Source organism: Platichthys flesus, chromosome 4 (genome assembly GCF_949316205.1).
Source record: "Platichthys flesus chromosome 4, fPlaFle2.1, whole genome shotgun sequence".
NCBI classification, from domain to species: domain Eukaryota; kingdom Metazoa; phylum Chordata; class Actinopteri; order Pleuronectiformes; family Pleuronectidae; genus Platichthys; species Platichthys flesus.
Window position 1 is genome coordinate 23,294,524 of NC_084948.1, and position 17,626 is coordinate 23,312,149.

Consider the following 17,626-nt stretch of genomic DNA (forward strand, 5'->3'; position numbering starts at 1 on the left):
TATACTGCCATCTGCTGTGTGGCCTGGTTACTGCAGTCTGCTCCACTCACATTCTTTTGTGTGTCTTTGTGTCTTTGAAAATGAGTGAATTGCAGTTTGTTTTTTCCTCATTTGAGTTTAATAACATTCTGACATTAATGGAATATGGATGAATATAATACAGCTTTCACATTCTACATCCTCTTCCACATCAACACCGACATTCCCAGCTGTTTTCCTTCGAGAACCATTTTCTCCACAAACATTACATGTTGTTTTTTTTTATTTAGGAGATGACGAAAAACAACAGACAGCTTCTTTGTAAACAAACACATTCCCGACGACTCACTACGACTACTTGCTCTCTTGTGCTTTGTGGCAAAAAACTAAACTTAAGAAGCCCTTTAAACAGCAAGTGGTATGGGTTTTACATTTCTGTTGAAATACATTTATATATATATATATATGTCTTAACTCAGTTGTGGTCCGTCTGAACCGGACTGCATTCATGGAGACAGCATGTACAGTGGCAACAGGAGTGGTTTCATATCTTGACAGGCGCACATCGAAGAGCAAACGACCAGAACAACTGATCTTAGGATGCGTATTAGCAGACATGCAGGTTACAGTCTCGGGTGAAGGGACATTCACATCTATGGTTATTTGGATGAAGAGACACACGTGAGGCGGTTGGAGGACGAACGGGACATTCAGAATAAAAAGTAGTAAAATAATGGACATTCCTGGAAGCACTGCAGTTTCACTTCTTATTCCGTGTGTGTGGAATGAAAATCAGTGATGCACCATTGAGAGAGAACTGTGTTGGTTGGACTCCGTTAATACCAGAGACAGATTCCTTATTTTTTGTGTTTATATATCTCAAAAAACATGTTTCATAATGTGCTCATCGGGCGTCAAACCTAATTGCACTTAAATCCACTTGTGCCAAGGCAAGTTTTTACACATGCACGTACAACCAGCGACACCACACTCACACAGACATGTAACAAAACCACTTGAAATGACCCTCCTCACGCACACAGCACCAATCAACACTAACAAACATTAGTGCCCTCAAATCTCCAGGAGGAGAAGCTACCGAGCGGCCACACAGTATTTTCTCCTGCAGTGCAGCAGCAGGTCGTCTCAAGTTCCTGTCGGTTTGTGCACCAGAACCTAAAGTAATCTGGATGTTAAACAGTGCAGCCGAACGGGGACTGTTGTGTTGAGAGGTTTTCTTTTTGGCCCTTGTAACGTTTGTGTGTTCTTCAGATAGATTGTGCAAAAAAACTCTAGAGCGGATTCACACCAGACTTAGTGGGAGGAACTGGGAGAAGGACAGGACCTGGGCCAGGACACAACTCATTAGGTTTTTGGGGCATGGATCTGAAAACTTTCTGTATCATTGTGTGTCTAATTGTTTTGTTGACATTTTTTCACGGAATAAATTAAGGATGTTGATGTTGTGTGAAATTCTGTGCAGCTTGTTGTTGGGCCCGGGCGGAGACACAAGCTCTGAGTCTCATTCTATTCACATGAGCATATGTGTTGAAGTCAAACATGAATATTTTTTCGTTTGTTAACAACTTCTATTAAAAAGTGCCTCTTGAAGCAGGCTGTCATTCCTGTAGTACACAATATAAACCAGTAGAGGGCTCTATATAACTACTATGAAACAGTGCTTGCTGTGTGAAAGGAGAAATCTACTGAATATTGTTGCATGCTCTAATTCTTTGACCCAGAGATGAACTGCTCCTCAATCTGATCGATATAACGGTGAGTTAAATTAATTACTTTGGCAGGAAATAGATAAATTAGGTACAGATGCATGTGCAGTTGTTTTTGAGTCAGCAGACTGAACCCGTTGATGGGTTGTCCCCCGTGGCTCCAACCTCTCCACGGAGGTTCTGGACGGGGCCGTGGCCTCAGAACGGAGAGACGGGGGACCGGACGGTGCCGGCTGAGCACGGGGACAAGTCTTCAGACTCTGAGGTGAGGTCGACGGGGGAGAGGCCGCGGGAGGCTCCCAGGCTGTGTGGGAAGTTGGGAGCGGACTTCACATCCTGGTGGCGTCTTCTTCTGAACACTTGCTTCTCCTTATCAAGTGGCGTGGTCTGGGGGGGGGGGGGGGACACAACGGCAACTGTTAGGTTCTCTCTAGAGGAGAACAGGAGATGAGGAACTGCTTCGACTGTCTGTAGGTTAAATCTGAACTTCTCTCCTTCTTGTGACAAAGTTTAACTTCATCTTTTGACACTGCAGCGTTCAACAAAAACAGTAAAAGCAACAAAAGGCAAAGAAAATAAGAATAAAACTAGAAGAACTAAAACAAGGTGAACTGCAAGCGAGAGGAAACAGACACAACACGAGTGAGATGAACAAATCTGAGTAAATAAGGTCGAGGAATGAAAAGGTCTCAAGCGGGGGGCCATGAGTCAACCCCTGTGGGGGGGTGGGGTTTGGTTAATGGGGACTGCCAGCACTCTGTGATGGAAGCACAGCCTCTTAGCTCTATGCTGCTTCATACCTGATCCAGGACAAGCCTGGATGCTGGTCCAAAGACCCTGAGCGCTGGATAGGAAAGTCCTGGTCCAGCTGAGCAGAGAGAGACGAAGAGTGGAACTCAGAGGATCAGCGTGAACTCAGAGAGTCAGAGATCGGATCTACACAACTTCACACTCTAGAAAACTAGAAGAGAAATGAATTCTGTAAAGTGTCGGAAAGATTTCAATTTGGCTGCAGAAAACTGAGCTCATCTGCAAAGTCGGTAAAAATATAAGAAATGAGAATCGATCCCCCGACCTCACAGCTGACCAACATAACGTCGGATTTCAGAATTAAGTTATTTCTCTTTCTACCGATTGAACAAATGCAGCTCAGCTTTGAATCTAGTCAAGAAATCACATCGACTGAAACCTTCAGAACCGCTGTATTATTTCTGAAAGTCTCCTCACAACAGTGCTGACAGTCCATCTGACGGAGGATGAGAACACACACACACACACACACACACACACACACACACACACACACACACACACACACACACACACACACACACACACACACACACACACACACACACACACACACACACACACACACACACACACACACACACACACACACACACACACACACACACACACACACACACACACACACACACACACACACACACAGAAGGAGGAAGCAGTTGGATGAATGGATGGACAGAACAAAGCAGAGAAGTTAGCAGTTTTATAAATAAGACAAAAAAGATTTGCCAGCAGACGACGCTGCCTTCAACTTCCAATAAAGAATTTAAGTGAAACCCAAAGAATAAAAGAAGTTCAGGAGTTAAAGCAACTGCAACAAAATTAAAACACTAAAGAAATCTTTTTAGTTTGAATCGACCTTCAGGCAGATGCACAAAACAAAAGGTGTAATTAACTGGTGGACCAGTGCGGAGCAGAACTTACTGTGATGACCGACACTCCTGCTGTGGTGCTGTGGAGCTTCGGCCCAGTGTTGAAGTGCTTCTTGATCTTTCCAGCCACCGGCAACTGATGATCATTCTCTGACGCCCCCTCATCCTGGAGAAAACACAAAGAAAGAGCACAACTTCAGCGACTGTGTTACGCTTCATATGTTGTTTCTAAACTGCACTTCAAGATTCAAGACTCAAGATTCAAGAAGAAGGATTGTCTTTCCAGAAACATGAGGTGCACGAGAGGGAGGGAAACTAAGTACTGAGGTGTTGAGAAACAGAATGAACCAGAATCTACAAACTAAGCAGAAGCAGCATATGAATAAAATAAAATAAAAACTACTTGAATGTGCACAGGGTGATTCTCCTGAGAGGTCTGACTCCACTCTGCTGAACTTACATTGACCCAGGGGTGATCGAGCACCTGGGCCGCCGTGTATCTCAGCTCCGCCTCCACCTGCAGCATCCCGTTGATCAGAGTCTAAAGAGACACACGTTAGTTCACTGGTTTGACAACGTGAGACTGGTTCCGATGTTTCACACTGAGGGTTGGCACAAACCTTAGCTGGGTCAGAAACATTGTCCCAGTACGCTGAAGGGAAATCCAGCTGGCCGCTCAGAATGTGCTCGAACAGATCCTCCTGATCTTTATCACCGCTGGAGAAACACAAACAACTTGAGTTTATTGTCATATACACAACGATAACATTAAGCAGTCGCTTGCAATGAAATGCTTGGGTAACAGGCTCTCTTATGGCAATGCTCAGATTATTACAAGCAGACAAAAAATAAATAAGATAAAATAGAATAGAAAAATGTAAATAGAAATAAAATATACATAACTAAAATATATATCTGTGTGTTTGTCACCAGGATTATGCTAAAATATTTCTACTAAACTTGGTGGAGAAATGGGACATGAGTCCAAAAACTAAACATTGAATTCAGGCACAGTTTCCAAAAATCGTTTTTTCAAGGGTCTAATTAAAGTTACTTGATGAATATTTAGAGGACTGATATTTCTGAGTTTGTGTAATTTGGTGCAGATCCGAATCTAAATCTGGATCAAGTGACTGAGATGTGGTTTCATAATGGGGGCTGTTGGGCCTAGGCGGAGGGAAGGACCCTCTGAGCCCCATTCTGCTTCTTCTTCTTCCACTGTGGTGAAGACCTCAACCTTCTCCTGATGAAGGAGCAGGTACGTACCCACGGAAAGGAGGAAATCCACACAGCAGAATGTACGTGATGACCCCAGCGGCCCAGATGTCGATCTTGAGGCCATATCTTTAAATGAGGAGGAAAAAAAATATCAGCTATCAGAGACAAAACAAAATCTGCGAGGACACAACGGTTCACAAGAATGATCACATCAGCTCTGACTCCTCACCCCGTCTCAGCCACAATCTCTGGAGCTACGTAGGTGGGGGTGCCACACACAGTGTAGAGGGGCCCGTTCACGATGGTGGCCAAACCGAAGTCCCCGAGCTTCAGAGATTTACTGCCATCGACGTGCTCGTAGACCTGAGTGACACACACAATAAGGGGGGGGGGGGGGACAGGATATCACATCAGGTTATAAATGATGTTCCTCAATGTGGGTAGAGGTTCTGTGAATGAGCTTGATGGGACAATAAAATCAAATTAAACTGAGTGAAAACAGAAAAGCAAGAACATTCAGATCCGTCCGTGGTACAAACACAACTGCAAACACTTAAGTCGTCATAACAAATAGCCACAGTTCAACTAAAAACTGGATTTGTGAGGGAGTTCTCTGTGAGGTTAACATCTGGTCTGAAGCATGAACTGTTTTCATTGATTTCAGAAACACTTGATGTTTAATTGGAGTCTCATAGAGTTAACGGATCAATAATAAGTCAGATTTAAGTTCCAAATGAACACAGGGACACATGAAGTGCAGATCTTGTGAAGTTGTGTGCACATAATTCATGTTCTCATTGCCAATATTTCATTTATTTAAGTGGAAGCTTGTACATTTGAGCTTTGGAGAACAGTGGGTCTGTGGAGTCGTGCTCACCAACAGGTTTTCAGGTTTGATGTCTCTGTGCACGATGTTGAGGCCGTGCAGGTACTTGATGGCACTGGCCAGGTTGAACAACATGCAGCTGGCATCTCGCTCCGTGTATCTGTTAGAGGAGGTGATGGCATCAAACAGATCGCCCCCCTGCAGTCAGAGAGACAGGGAGAGAGAGAGAGAGAGAGAGAGAGAGAGAGAGAGAGAGAGGATCAGGAGAAATCAGTTTTTGCAGGCAACTATTAAATTATGTCACAAAATAGACATCTAGTAATAACTGTGTGGTACCTTCACCAGCTCCATGACCAGATAGAGTTCGCTCTGTGTGTCCATTTCTTCAATTAAAAGTACGATGTTGGGATGTTTCACACGTCTAAGGATCGACACCTCGCTCTGGATCATGTGCTCCTGGGTCATAAAGGACATGTGATAAGTCTAGAAACACCTGATAGTAAAAATATACACATGAATATAATATAACATTCAGTTATTTTAGAGGAGATGTGAAAGAGAAAACATTTTCAAGAACATTTAAGGATTTTTGAATTATTTTGATGCTCGTTAATCTGGAAATAAGATTTTAGTTCCAGAGGAAATGGCCCCATCTACTGACCAAGGAGGAAATTAAAGAACTCCATCAACGTCACATGAGGAGAAATGAAGTGAAGCGAGTGAACAGTAATTTAAACCCAACTCTGTGGTGTATAAGTGTCTGTGGAGGCCGACCCACCTTCCCCTTGCATTTATCTTTGCTGATGATCTTCAGGGCAAACTGTCTCCCGGTGGATTTCTCCACACACTCCCGAACCACAGCGAAGTTTCCGTCCCCTAAAGTCCTGCCCACTTTGTATCTCTCCGTGATGGAGGCTGGGACTAAAGAGTTGTCCTCCATTGGCTCAGCTGGGGGGGGTCAAACAAAAAGGCGATTCATAGGTGAACTTTGAATAAAAGCCTAAACGTGTCATGTGATATCTTCACCTTCACTGACGAGCCCGTCTCCTTCATCCATCGAGCTGCAGACCTTAGTGGAAGCTAAAGAGAGCGAGGAGCCGCTGTGTTGAGATCCCTGAGAGGAGACAGAGAGGGACATGTTCTTCAGGAGAGGGACAAGCCTGTTTGTTCCACTGGTCCATCCTCGAGGACGCACTTTGATATCACATAGTAAAAAAGTGTGGTGACACCTTCCACGGAGCTTTTCACCGGCATACAGTCGTGTGGTTTCGAAGAGGGAGAGAAATAAAACCCCTCCGCCCCACAGCACCAGCCCCAGCCAGCCTTATGATTAATTAACGATGGTGGAACTGATAATTGGATTTCGCTCCGAGTTCACTCTGTGACGCAGAAACTAAATGTGCTTGTCCTTCCAGATCTTAGATAACCACAGTGAAAGTGTGCTGCTCATTCAAACCATAGGATACTGAAATCTCATAATACAAAAACAGATTTTTACGTCTGTATATTTACACCTTTTTAAGATCTTGCAGTTATGTAAGTACTCACTAAACAACATTTTCATTTACAGTAACTCCATGTCACTTGAACAGTTTTAAACATTATTAATTGATGAAGATAATTATTTAAATCTTTGACGCGGCCTATTTGGAACAATATGGTTTATGAAAATCAATCTTTGAGAAGTTAAGCTTATTTATAGGAACATCGATGTTTATTACCCGTCGTCTTCGGAGGCTGGCTGGACTGGTCGGAGAGGGGCTGGAAGACTTTCCAGACCGAGGAGTGGAGAACTGACTTCCTCCAGTGCCGTTAGCTATCGGTAAAACAGAAATCAGCATCATGAAGATGAACTGCAGAATAAAATGCACTTTTATAAAAAGTATAAAGAAATACTGAAGCATAAAGACAGAACTATATTCTCTGTGTCATCACACATCTGTGTTTTTCTATCTCTCTGAGGACATAATGTATCCTCAGCCTCTAACCAAAATCAGAACTTAATGTTTTCCACCAAACAGAACTCTAACCAGAGTCTGAACCTAAAACCTAAAACCAAGTCTTGACCCTCAAACAGAGCAGGAAGTGAGAACCTACCTGAACCAGTGGATGAAGGAGACTTGCTCCTGAGGGACCACCCCCCACTTTTTGGGGAGATGCGACCAGTAATGGACGGGAGCCGCCCGTATGATATCGACTTTGCAACCCGGCATTCTGCAACAGAAAGACATGGTGGTAAGATACATGAAAAAAGGAAAGACGGACAGATATACCTCTCCTCTTTCTTTCTTTCTTTCTTTCTTTCTTTCTTTCAATCTATCTATATATCTAGCAGTCGTTTTGAGTCTGTGACAGTTTGAGGTTTGTTTCAGTAAATACATTATCATTAATGGGGCACTATTTTCTCTCTGGCACATTAGTCTAAACCCACAGAGCCACAAACTCTGAGTGATGACATCTGCTTTGTCCTGGAGAGCACATTCATTAAAACATAAACAGAGAGACACACATTTAAAAAAAGCATAATCTAGGTCAGCTAGGACGTTGGTTCAAAATGAAGTAAATCTGTTTTCCAGTCTTGTTCTAGTCCCGATCCTCACTACATCAAATTCAAACAGGAATATTTCACGTTGTTTCACGTTTGTTATATTCAGTGTTTAGTTGAGTTTAATAATAAAAGCAATGTCACGTGTCGCCCCAGCAGCGAACAACACAAACAGACCAAAGAACCCTGGAAGTTTTAGAGCCACGTTCTCCCCAGTGAGTGATTCACGCCTCGTATAGATGAAAGTTCACTCACCACCTTCATCCAGGTTGAAGTCATCCTGGTAACGGAACTTCTCGGGGCCGCAAGCAAAGAATATATCATCGTCCCCGAAGAAGTCCTGAAGACAGGTCACCTGGGGAACATCAAGATTCTTTTTTAAATCTAGTAACTGTTTTATTTTGAAATGCAACACAAGTTGGGGAAATCTCAGATATAAATATTATACAGAGAATGAATTGTGTGAGCAGCACGTGAATAATGGCTTCAACCTCCCTGCAGCCGGGCTGGAAGTAAACGTGTCTCTAGGGTAACTACTAAAGAAAGATGAGCTCCTTTTAAACCTGGATTAAATCCAGTACAGTCACAGGGACAATGTCCTCGCTGCTCATTTGAGTGTCTTTGTCCCTTGTGAGAGATTAAGTTAATTGTCCTCTATAGTCCAGGAGGAGGTTTTTATTACCAATCACATCAACACACACAAACATAAATAAATGAACCAGATATTTTCTGATGGAACATGAAGTATTAAAATCGTGTTTCCTGGTCAGAGATTACATTTTACCTTAATCCAAAACACTAATTTGCTGGTCAACACATTTTTCTGTCTTGATAATAACCGAGAAATGATAATAAATGATTATCTTTGAAGCGTTTGTACAAAGACAAACAGGACGACAACATCCGCTGCTCTCATTATAACAGGAGCCCATCTCAGTGGATGTCATAAATAAATGAAGAAGCTGATGCTGCCCTGACCTTCCTCTCGAAAGGCGTATTGATATGCTTAACTACAGCTGAGTGCCAGAGGAGGGAGAGTTCTTCATTTCCTGAGCCGAGAGGTTAACTCAGCAAAACATCTGTCAACAACAACGTGATTTAAAACTATTATTCGTTACATGAACGTGTGTTTCATGTTAAATCGGCTTCTAAGCTTGATGTTACTGATTACAAATTATAGAAAATGTTTATATTAAGGACAATTTGAAATGCTAGATGTTGCTATTGAGTAAATAATCCAAGTTTGTTGCCTAATACCTCATGATTGAGGTATTATTTAATCGAGGTTTAGAAAATTGAAATCTGAACAAAGACGAAGACCAACAGCAGAAATAGTATATACATTATTAAGTGGCTCATTAAGAAGTTTAATATTTAATGTGATGACCTAAGTGCTGAGGACAAGAAAAACCAACACAGTCTATCAACTGCCCTCCAACCATGTTTCTAATAGCATGTGTTAATGTTGTCATCCCTATTGTACAGATCTCCTTACTAAGAAGAAATATACACTTTAAAACTAGAACATTGCAAATTCAGTTTCAATAAACTTCCTCTAAAATGTTGAAATGTTGGATAAACTCGGCAGAAGATGATTCAGTAAAAGATTGCAGGATCGAACACGTCTAAACAGTTAAAGGTCATTCAGATATGAAATCTTAAAATAAACATCGAGCACAGAGGTGGTGGTGGTGGGGGGGGGGGGGTTAACATGGATGATTTTTTCTGACAGCCCCGCCCCCAATCCCTCCGATAAAACGAGAGAGAGAGAGAGAGAGAGAGAGAGAGAGAGAGAGAGAGAGAGATCCCAAGAGGGATGAGACCCCCACAGCCGTTGCCAAGGAGACGAGACGGAAGCTGAGTTAGAGACGATGAGACGGACACGACTGCTTTGAGATCAGATCTTATCTGGAGCATGGAGCTGCAGACCACAGAATAATATCACCATCAGTCCAGGGGAAGGTGGAATAACAGAGCATCTTGTCTGTGGGACACGGTGTTCATATCTGACCTTAAACCTTATGTTGATGTCAGCATGATAACTCCTCCCCCGCTCTCTTAGAACTTACAATACAATCAAATGAACCAAAATGATCAAACTGACATTAATCCAGGACAGGATCATAGAAACTGAGATTATGACAATAGCTTCTAACTGATCTAAAAACCGTGTCCAGGTTAAGAACAAACAAAATATGGATTGTGTGTATTTTAAGTCACATTTTGGTCACTGATTTCATTAGAGCCACTGTATTAATTCAAATATTTGTTCTACTAGGTTGTGGGCAACGTGAAACCTCTGGTGAAACAGCATAACTGGAGTGTGACGCTTCATATTGATTACTTCTGCCTGCTGGCTCGTGACACAGCAGTTCCATGAGGTCTACCATCCCCCCCTAAACTACCCACACCCACAACCCCCAGCCACCAGCCACCAGCCACCAGCCACCAGCCACCAGCCCTTATGGTCCTGGCTGCAGCGTCCAGTGTAAATATTGATCCGTCAGGTTTTAATCAGTGAATTTAGTGAGTAAGAGCATTGTTTCTTGAAATCCAGTCCAAAGAAAACACAATGGGAGGTACGCATGCTACAGAGAACTGATCAATCTCCGCCAGGGTGGAGACAATAGATCACACAACCTGAGGTGGAGCAGCTGGAGCTCTCCAGGGTGCTGCATCTTCCCCCTCTTCATTTGGAGACTGAACATAGCAGCCACTCACTTAATGTGCTGTCCAGCTACGTGACTCATCTTCACGTGTTCCACTTCCATAGAAAACATGATTTGCTTAAAATTGTAATAATTACTTAATCCAGGGTCAATTTCCTGCAGTAATTTACTTTATATGTGCAAAGTCAAGTGTCCAGTAGGAAGAAGAGAGGCTGTAAAACTGTTTATTTATCGTCACAGACACGATCCAAGACTAATATTAGGTCTGCTCTTAAAAAACTGTGACATTAACTGAAGTGATAAAAACCAATGAGTTATAGCTTCTTTAATAAGAACAATTCAGCCCCATCCATGAGGCTGAAATCTGAACAGACACACAAACGACATTAAAACACATATTTAAAATATTCCTTTAGCATCATATCTTAGTATTGAGTTACTTTATTTATTACCTCTGCCACAGAGGTTAGGTTTATGGAAAAACTACTTGACAGATTACCATGAAACTTGATGGAAGGATGGGACATAGGTCAGGGAAGAAAATACTAATTGTTATTTTATATTAAATTTCTACCAATAGATCCCTTTCACTTAAATCTTACACTATGGACCTTTAGGAGTTGACTGCAGACCCTAGAGTGTGTCTCTTATCAACATAGCTCAGATTACTCACTTCTCGTTTCAGCAGTACCAACTTTAGCTCAGGAACATTTTGTGGGCACTCGGTAAGAAAAGGAGGATGGCAGAGTCACTGGGCTGTGTTTAAAAGCCAAGTCACAGCAGGAGGGGAGAGAAAAGCCAGGGAGCCTCACTTTAACTTTCATCCCTCTTCCTCCCCTTTAGTTACAGCGAGAGGTTTTAAAATGGCAGGGTTTGAAAATGGTATTCTCAAAAAACCCAACAGCAGTGGTTAATAATAAAAATTCTTAAATTAGACAGCGTTCACAAAATAAGACCTTATAGTCGTACCCAAAGATAATCCATCATCTCTAAACACTAACTTTGTCCTAAAGCAAAAAAACAAATGTCAACTTTTAAGTGAACGTCACATTAATTGGTAATTCTAAATCAGCGAGTGAAACAATTGATTGTCTGAGACGGGCACTGATCACTGTACCTCTGTGACATGATCAGAGAACCACGGTTAGACTCATTACGGGCACCTGCAGGCCAAACCCAGAAGACGGGCCAGTCAAGGTCATCGTGAAGAAGTGATTTGTTACACATAAGCTTTAGGTTCTGCTCTCTGGCACATCCAGCGCCCATAAATCTCCTCCACCTCCTCCCTGTATCTCATTTCTGAAGCACAAACTGGGCCGCTCGTCATATTTACTGACGCAGCTCCGGCTCTCCTGCATTGCCGGGGAGCCAGGCCCGGTCCTCTGGAGGCCGGGGACATCTATTTCCACAGGAGCCGTGGACTCCGCCGATGCAGTGATGTTAGTGGTTTGCGTAATGCAATTACAGTGCGGAGACACATCCATTACAGTGGGGATTTAAATGCCATAGGCTAAGTCACCTCTGAACTACTCAGTCATGCAAATACCCTCTGCCCCATCCCATTCAAACCAGCAGGATCACACCAGGCCGTGGCGTGTTTTCAAAGGGCCTCCTCCGCAGGGCGCCCGTTTCTCACAGCTTTCCATCGTGTGGTTGTGCCAGTGTGGTAAATGTTGATTTTTTTTCATCTTCATAATCGGATTTAGTCGAGTTTAGCCTATACCTAGCTACTTGGTGAGAGTTAAAAGTGACTCTCGTGGCAGAACACCATGACTCAGCAGGATGGATGGTCCACAGCCATGAAGCAGAACCCCCCCCCCCCGCTGAGCCGATCCAGTAATCCAGTAATAGAATCATATGAGTCAAAAACAGAGCAGTCGGGAAGGTTGTGACTGCATGAGAATATCATCCATCTTAAAATCTTGATGTTTAAAAAATAGAAAAATAGAAGTTACACTATTTTGAGTAAATAGATGAGCTACTAAAGGTTAGTTTGAATTATTTACTAACTGAAAATGATCATGAATCATTTCCACAGTCAATTGTTTACTTGAATTATCTATTCGAACAGTTTCTCTGTCTCAGGGACGTCATTTAGCAAAGTGTTAAACTCCAACAGGCCCTCGATGCCGGTATGTACTGTAGTTATTTTAACATCTGGAGAGTCAGGTCAAAAAAAAGGAAAACTAGAGCACGGAGATTAACAGCACGCTATTAGCAGGACAAAAATGACATTAAAATCCCTAAACAGAACAAAGAAAGGGATATAGCAAACGATTCTCTGATCCAGTGAAATGCCATGTCCGGTTTATGATTCCAAAAATAATAATTCTGAGGATCTGTGAGGGCAGATGTGTTCCCTGCATTGCTCCGGGTCCTGAGATTACAGCTCAGCCATGTGCTCCATCTTTCTGCTACGTGTGTAATAAGGCCGACCGGCAGGCGCCACACTACACCTCCACACCTCCACAGCTCTGACATCACTACTGCACCGCTCAGCCGCAGAGGCTGTTCCTTAGCAACCGGCTCGGGAAAAACCATGTCACCATAGAAACCATGAGATGAAAAAAAAAAGAGATTTGATAAAATACAGAGTTCAGGTGATATGAGTTTATGAAGAGGCCTGGAGCTGAAGTTGAGAGCTGGTTATTTCCGGGGGGTTGTTTGTTGTTTATCCCTATTAGTCCATAAATACCCCCCCCCCACACACACACACACACAAACACACACACACACACACACACACACACACACACACACACACACACACACACACACACACACACACACACACACACACACACACACACACACACACACACACACACACACACACACACACACACACACACACACACACACACACACACACACACACACACACACACAACAATCGCGATAGGTACACTGTGATGTGAAAACAATTGACTTACCAAAATTTATTTTAAGTAATGAATACTGTTGATAAAGTTGGTCTGGTTCAAACCCACTAAGTGAATATTATCCAGTTAATAATGTGCCAGTAGGAATATGAGCTGGAGTCCTAGAAACCCATTTCTAGTAATACATTTAGCAAACGCTCCCAATTGACTTTGACTCTACTGGGAAGGCTCAGTGTCTCATTGGGTAAAGGAGGAAACTCTCAGAGACGTGAACGAGGAGCTGAACAGGACACTAAGTTGTGTTTCCGTTTTTTTTCTTTGCTTTATAAATATATATAAAGTTGAGTATAGTTTAACTCCCTGTGAAAGACGGACAGAAGGAAACTTTTATATCCCAAATAACTTTCAGCACAGCCACATGAATGAAGGCACTGGCATCAGCTACACTGGGAACCATCGCACAAAGGTTGTTCCCATCTCCTTTGACTTCTGTCCAACAAAAGCTTCCTTGCATCCTCCCCACTTGTGAGCAATTAATGCACCAGTGGTGGAGAAAGGGTCAGATAATGGCATTCACTCAGGTACAGAGCACTTAGAGCTTTTGTTTGAAATAAGCTTCCTGAGAATTGAATGTGCAGGTAATGGATGTATATCAAAATAACCATTTTGAATAAAGGTAAAATATGTCAATAAAGAAACGTGATGCTACAGTTGTATTCACCAGCTTCCACATCCTATCCTTCAGACATAGGATGAGAGAAAAGGTTTGAAACAGCCCTTCATCTTCATCAAATATTCAACCATGCCTCACCTTTATCATTGGATATATGCAAATATACAAAGAGTAGTTTGTGACTTTTTTAAGTTAAGCCTGTTCCTTCTTTAAGTGATGCACTGTATTTCGTTATGCACCCCATGCTGTTTCTATAAAACTTAATACGAGGTGTGCACTTCATATTCACCACAATGTTTTCTTGTGATTTAGAAAATCTAGACTGGATTTCCAAACACTAAAAGTAAACTTGTTTCAATATAAATTATAGTAATACAACTGAAGGCTATTTTGAATGCTCTCTCAAAAACAATTGAACAGATGTGAGGAAGCAGCCTGAAGAAGGATGAGTGGACCTACCATCTTGCCGTCAACAGTAAAAAGCCTCTTGACGACTCCAGACTCCATCATGACGGCCTCTGTGATGTCGGTCATGACCTGCTCGAAGGAGTGGGCGGTCTTCTTGTTCAGAAGGACCCGTATGGCCTTGCGAGGCTTCACTCCACTGCGGACGATGGTGACCAGCTTGGGCCTTATGAAGTCCTTGCTCTCTCTAGTTTCTGGACTTCCCGCCTTGGTGCTCCCCAGGGAAGAAGGGTCCCGGACGACCCCGGCAGTCCTAGCACCAACCGACCAGTTGGGGTTTACATTCCTGGTGTATTCCAGCTTCTTGTAGGGCTCTATGGACGCACACACATAGCTCTCTCCTGCCGAGGAACAACAAACATCAGTAGAGTTTCTACTTGCTCGAAAACAAAAGCAAAGACATGAAAAGTAGTTTTCGACTTCACCTGATCTCAAACTAAACGTGGATGGAAAACTTATCAACATTCAGAACACTGCTCACCTTCCACCAGCTGGTCCATGCTGGTGATCTTCGTCACCCCGTCAATGGTGTATATGTTCCTAACCCCTTGGGGCAGGTTGACGTTGTCGGACAGAGCTCTCGTGAGGTCGGCCAGCAGAGCATCCATGGACCTGAATCTGTCCTGAGAAATGGCGTAAACAATCCCCTTGAAGTAGCGGTCCCCGTTGCGGTAGAAGCGGATCTTCTTGGCCTTCTTCTCCGAGCTAAGTTTCTGCAGGGTCTTGGTTCTGTAGAGGCTGCAGTGGGCGCTGTGCGTGGGACTGGGGAGCCCGTTCCCTCTCGAGCCCCTCCGGGTGTACCTCAGAGCCTTGTCCCGCTCATCAAAGTGCTCCAGCTCCATGACTGTGCAGTGCTATCACACCCTGAATAACACAAAAGAGGATTGCCTTCTATATGAGTAATCTGTTTCATTTGGAACTGCAGTGCACATAGCGAGGCAATCAGGCTCTCCACCCTCTCCTGCAGCTCTGATGCTGCTAATGCTGCAAGTACATGCGTTATGGGAAGTAGCATGTCACACCCATTTCATGCTGGTTGTGTATCAATCCAACCTTTACAGCAAAGCAATTCACGTGCATGAGTGCAGCCTTTGCAGTGAATAATGCACAACACAAACAACATAAACCTTTTTAATTTAAGGATCTTGGCTGGAAGCAGATTGTAATAGATTATCAATAAAAAAAGAAAAACGCTACAGAACGTGTAGATTTTCTTGTTTTGCTGCAGCAGCGTCTCTTACCTTTGAGGTGAGGACAGATGGAAATCGAACGTGTGACTGCAGGTGCAACTTGTCTCAGTGAATCATTTACTCGCTGGATGCCTCTTTGGATGAACCATGCGTCCCTTTGTTGCCCCTGTGCTGGTGCTCTGCTGCTCTGCCGTGTGCTCACATGCAGAGAGGAGGCAGGGCTGGAGCCGGTGTCCTCCACCCTCCCTCCCTCTCTCCTCCCTCCCCTGCTCCTCTGCCATTGCAGTGATTTACACCGGACCGTTTGGGTGTCAGCGCTGCTCGTGCACGGCGCAGAGAGAGAGAGAGCGCGCACTCGAGGAAACCTCCGCGTTCATGTGAGGTGTGTTTTCTTATTCGTGAATTAATTAATCAATTAAAAAAGCTAATTATCACCATTTAGCAATTAGCCCACAAACACAGACAGGCGGTTAATTAACTAGATTTTTTTCATTTTATCATTTATTTGTTATAGTTTTTATTTGTATCCTATATTGTATGTAAAGCAAATATAATATACAAATAAAGTGTATTGTTATTATTATTATTATTATTAAGCTACCTCTGGGTTAACTGGCATAGTTCACCATAACCACAAAAGTTGCACAGCATTAGCAGTAAGCTAACGCCAGCTAGCAAAACTGGTTAAAAGCTACGGTGGCTGAGAGAAGTCAAAGAACTGTGAATTAAGAAAACAACTTGTTCAATTCCATGACACGTGAAAATGTTTTCCAGGTGACTCAGAAAAGTGACGAACCTGTAACAGACCTCAATAACTTCAGAAAGCGTTATGTGGTTTCTTCTGCACTCGTACCTAATTCACAATGTCATTCAAATCTACTGTTATACTTCAAAAAGTCTCTGCTTGCAGAAAAACATAATCATGGAGAAAGTCTTTGGACACATTCCAATTTCTGTGGCTGTCAGCAATTTTATTTTTTTTCCCAACATGATGCAAACAATTACTTGTTTCAGTGGCATTTGTCCAGCTGGCCGGCTGGAGCCATAACTTTGGAAGGTTGTTTTCAAGTCACAGGTTTAAAAAAAGAGGTTTTAAAATACTGGACAAACTTGTGGTTTATAGAAAAGTCAACTTGACTGTTTGAACTCGTTTTTTTTTTGTTAATTTGGGTTTGAAGCCAGTCTAGATAACTCTGTAAATATTCCTGTTCTTTAAGAACATCAACTTTAAAGCTCATCAGATATGACAGCATGATTAGTTACTCGCTAGATTTCATTGTGGACAAAGTTTGTAACAAGTGATTTCAAGAGATGTGAAACTTTCTCTTCGTTCTCGTGAGGAAGAAAAATTGGGCTCAGGCTCTATTAGTTCCTTATTATGTTTTCAAAGCAACTGGAGAGTGATTATCTGCTCAAAGTCATGTGTTTCATGTCATAATCCTGATTTGAAGAATGAGTTAAGAGTTGACATTGACACTTATTATTATTAACAATAGCTTCTGGCTCATTTCTACATATTCTCATATAATATTTTGGCAGACAGATCAGATAATCCAGTCCTTGCTTGTGTGGACTTCTGCCCTTTGTCAACTGTTTAGACACAGCAGCCACAGTAGAGAACGACTTTCAGGATTGAATCTCTTCTTTTAAACAGGTCAATAAGCACTTGAGGAAGATAGAGAGCTGCTTGAGGAAAAACATGAAGAGCCCACAGGAGAAATGTCTGCTACGTTAATCTGTTAACGTACTATTTCATTTCTCCTAGAGATG

At 42.7% G+C, this 17,626-nt stretch overlaps 1 protein-coding gene across 1 annotated transcript; it reads right to left on the reverse strand.

Moving 5' to 3' along the window:
• Nucleotides 1-95: 95 nt before the first annotated feature.
• LOC133951475 (serine/threonine-protein kinase DCLK1-like) lies at nt 96-16,061 on the reverse strand. The gene is made up of 16 exons (XM_062385425.1): nt 15,908-16,061; nt 15,148-15,530; nt 14,661-15,007; nt 8,233-8,332; nt 7,530-7,646; nt 7,154-7,248; nt 6,459-6,546; nt 6,211-6,380; nt 5,769-5,888; nt 5,484-5,630; nt 4,836-4,969; nt 4,655-4,732; nt 4,009-4,105; nt 3,849-3,929; nt 3,441-3,554; nt 96-2,093 (listed from the first exon to the last, which is right to left on the reverse strand). The coding sequence occupies exons 2-16, from the start codon at nt 15,506-15,508 to the stop codon at nt 1,905-1,907; spliced, it is 2,238 nt and encodes a 745-aa protein (XP_062241409.1). The 5' UTR covers nt 15,509-15,530; nt 15,908-16,061; the 3' UTR covers nt 96-1,904.
• Between the last annotated feature and the right edge of the window lie 1,565 nt (nt 16,062-17,626).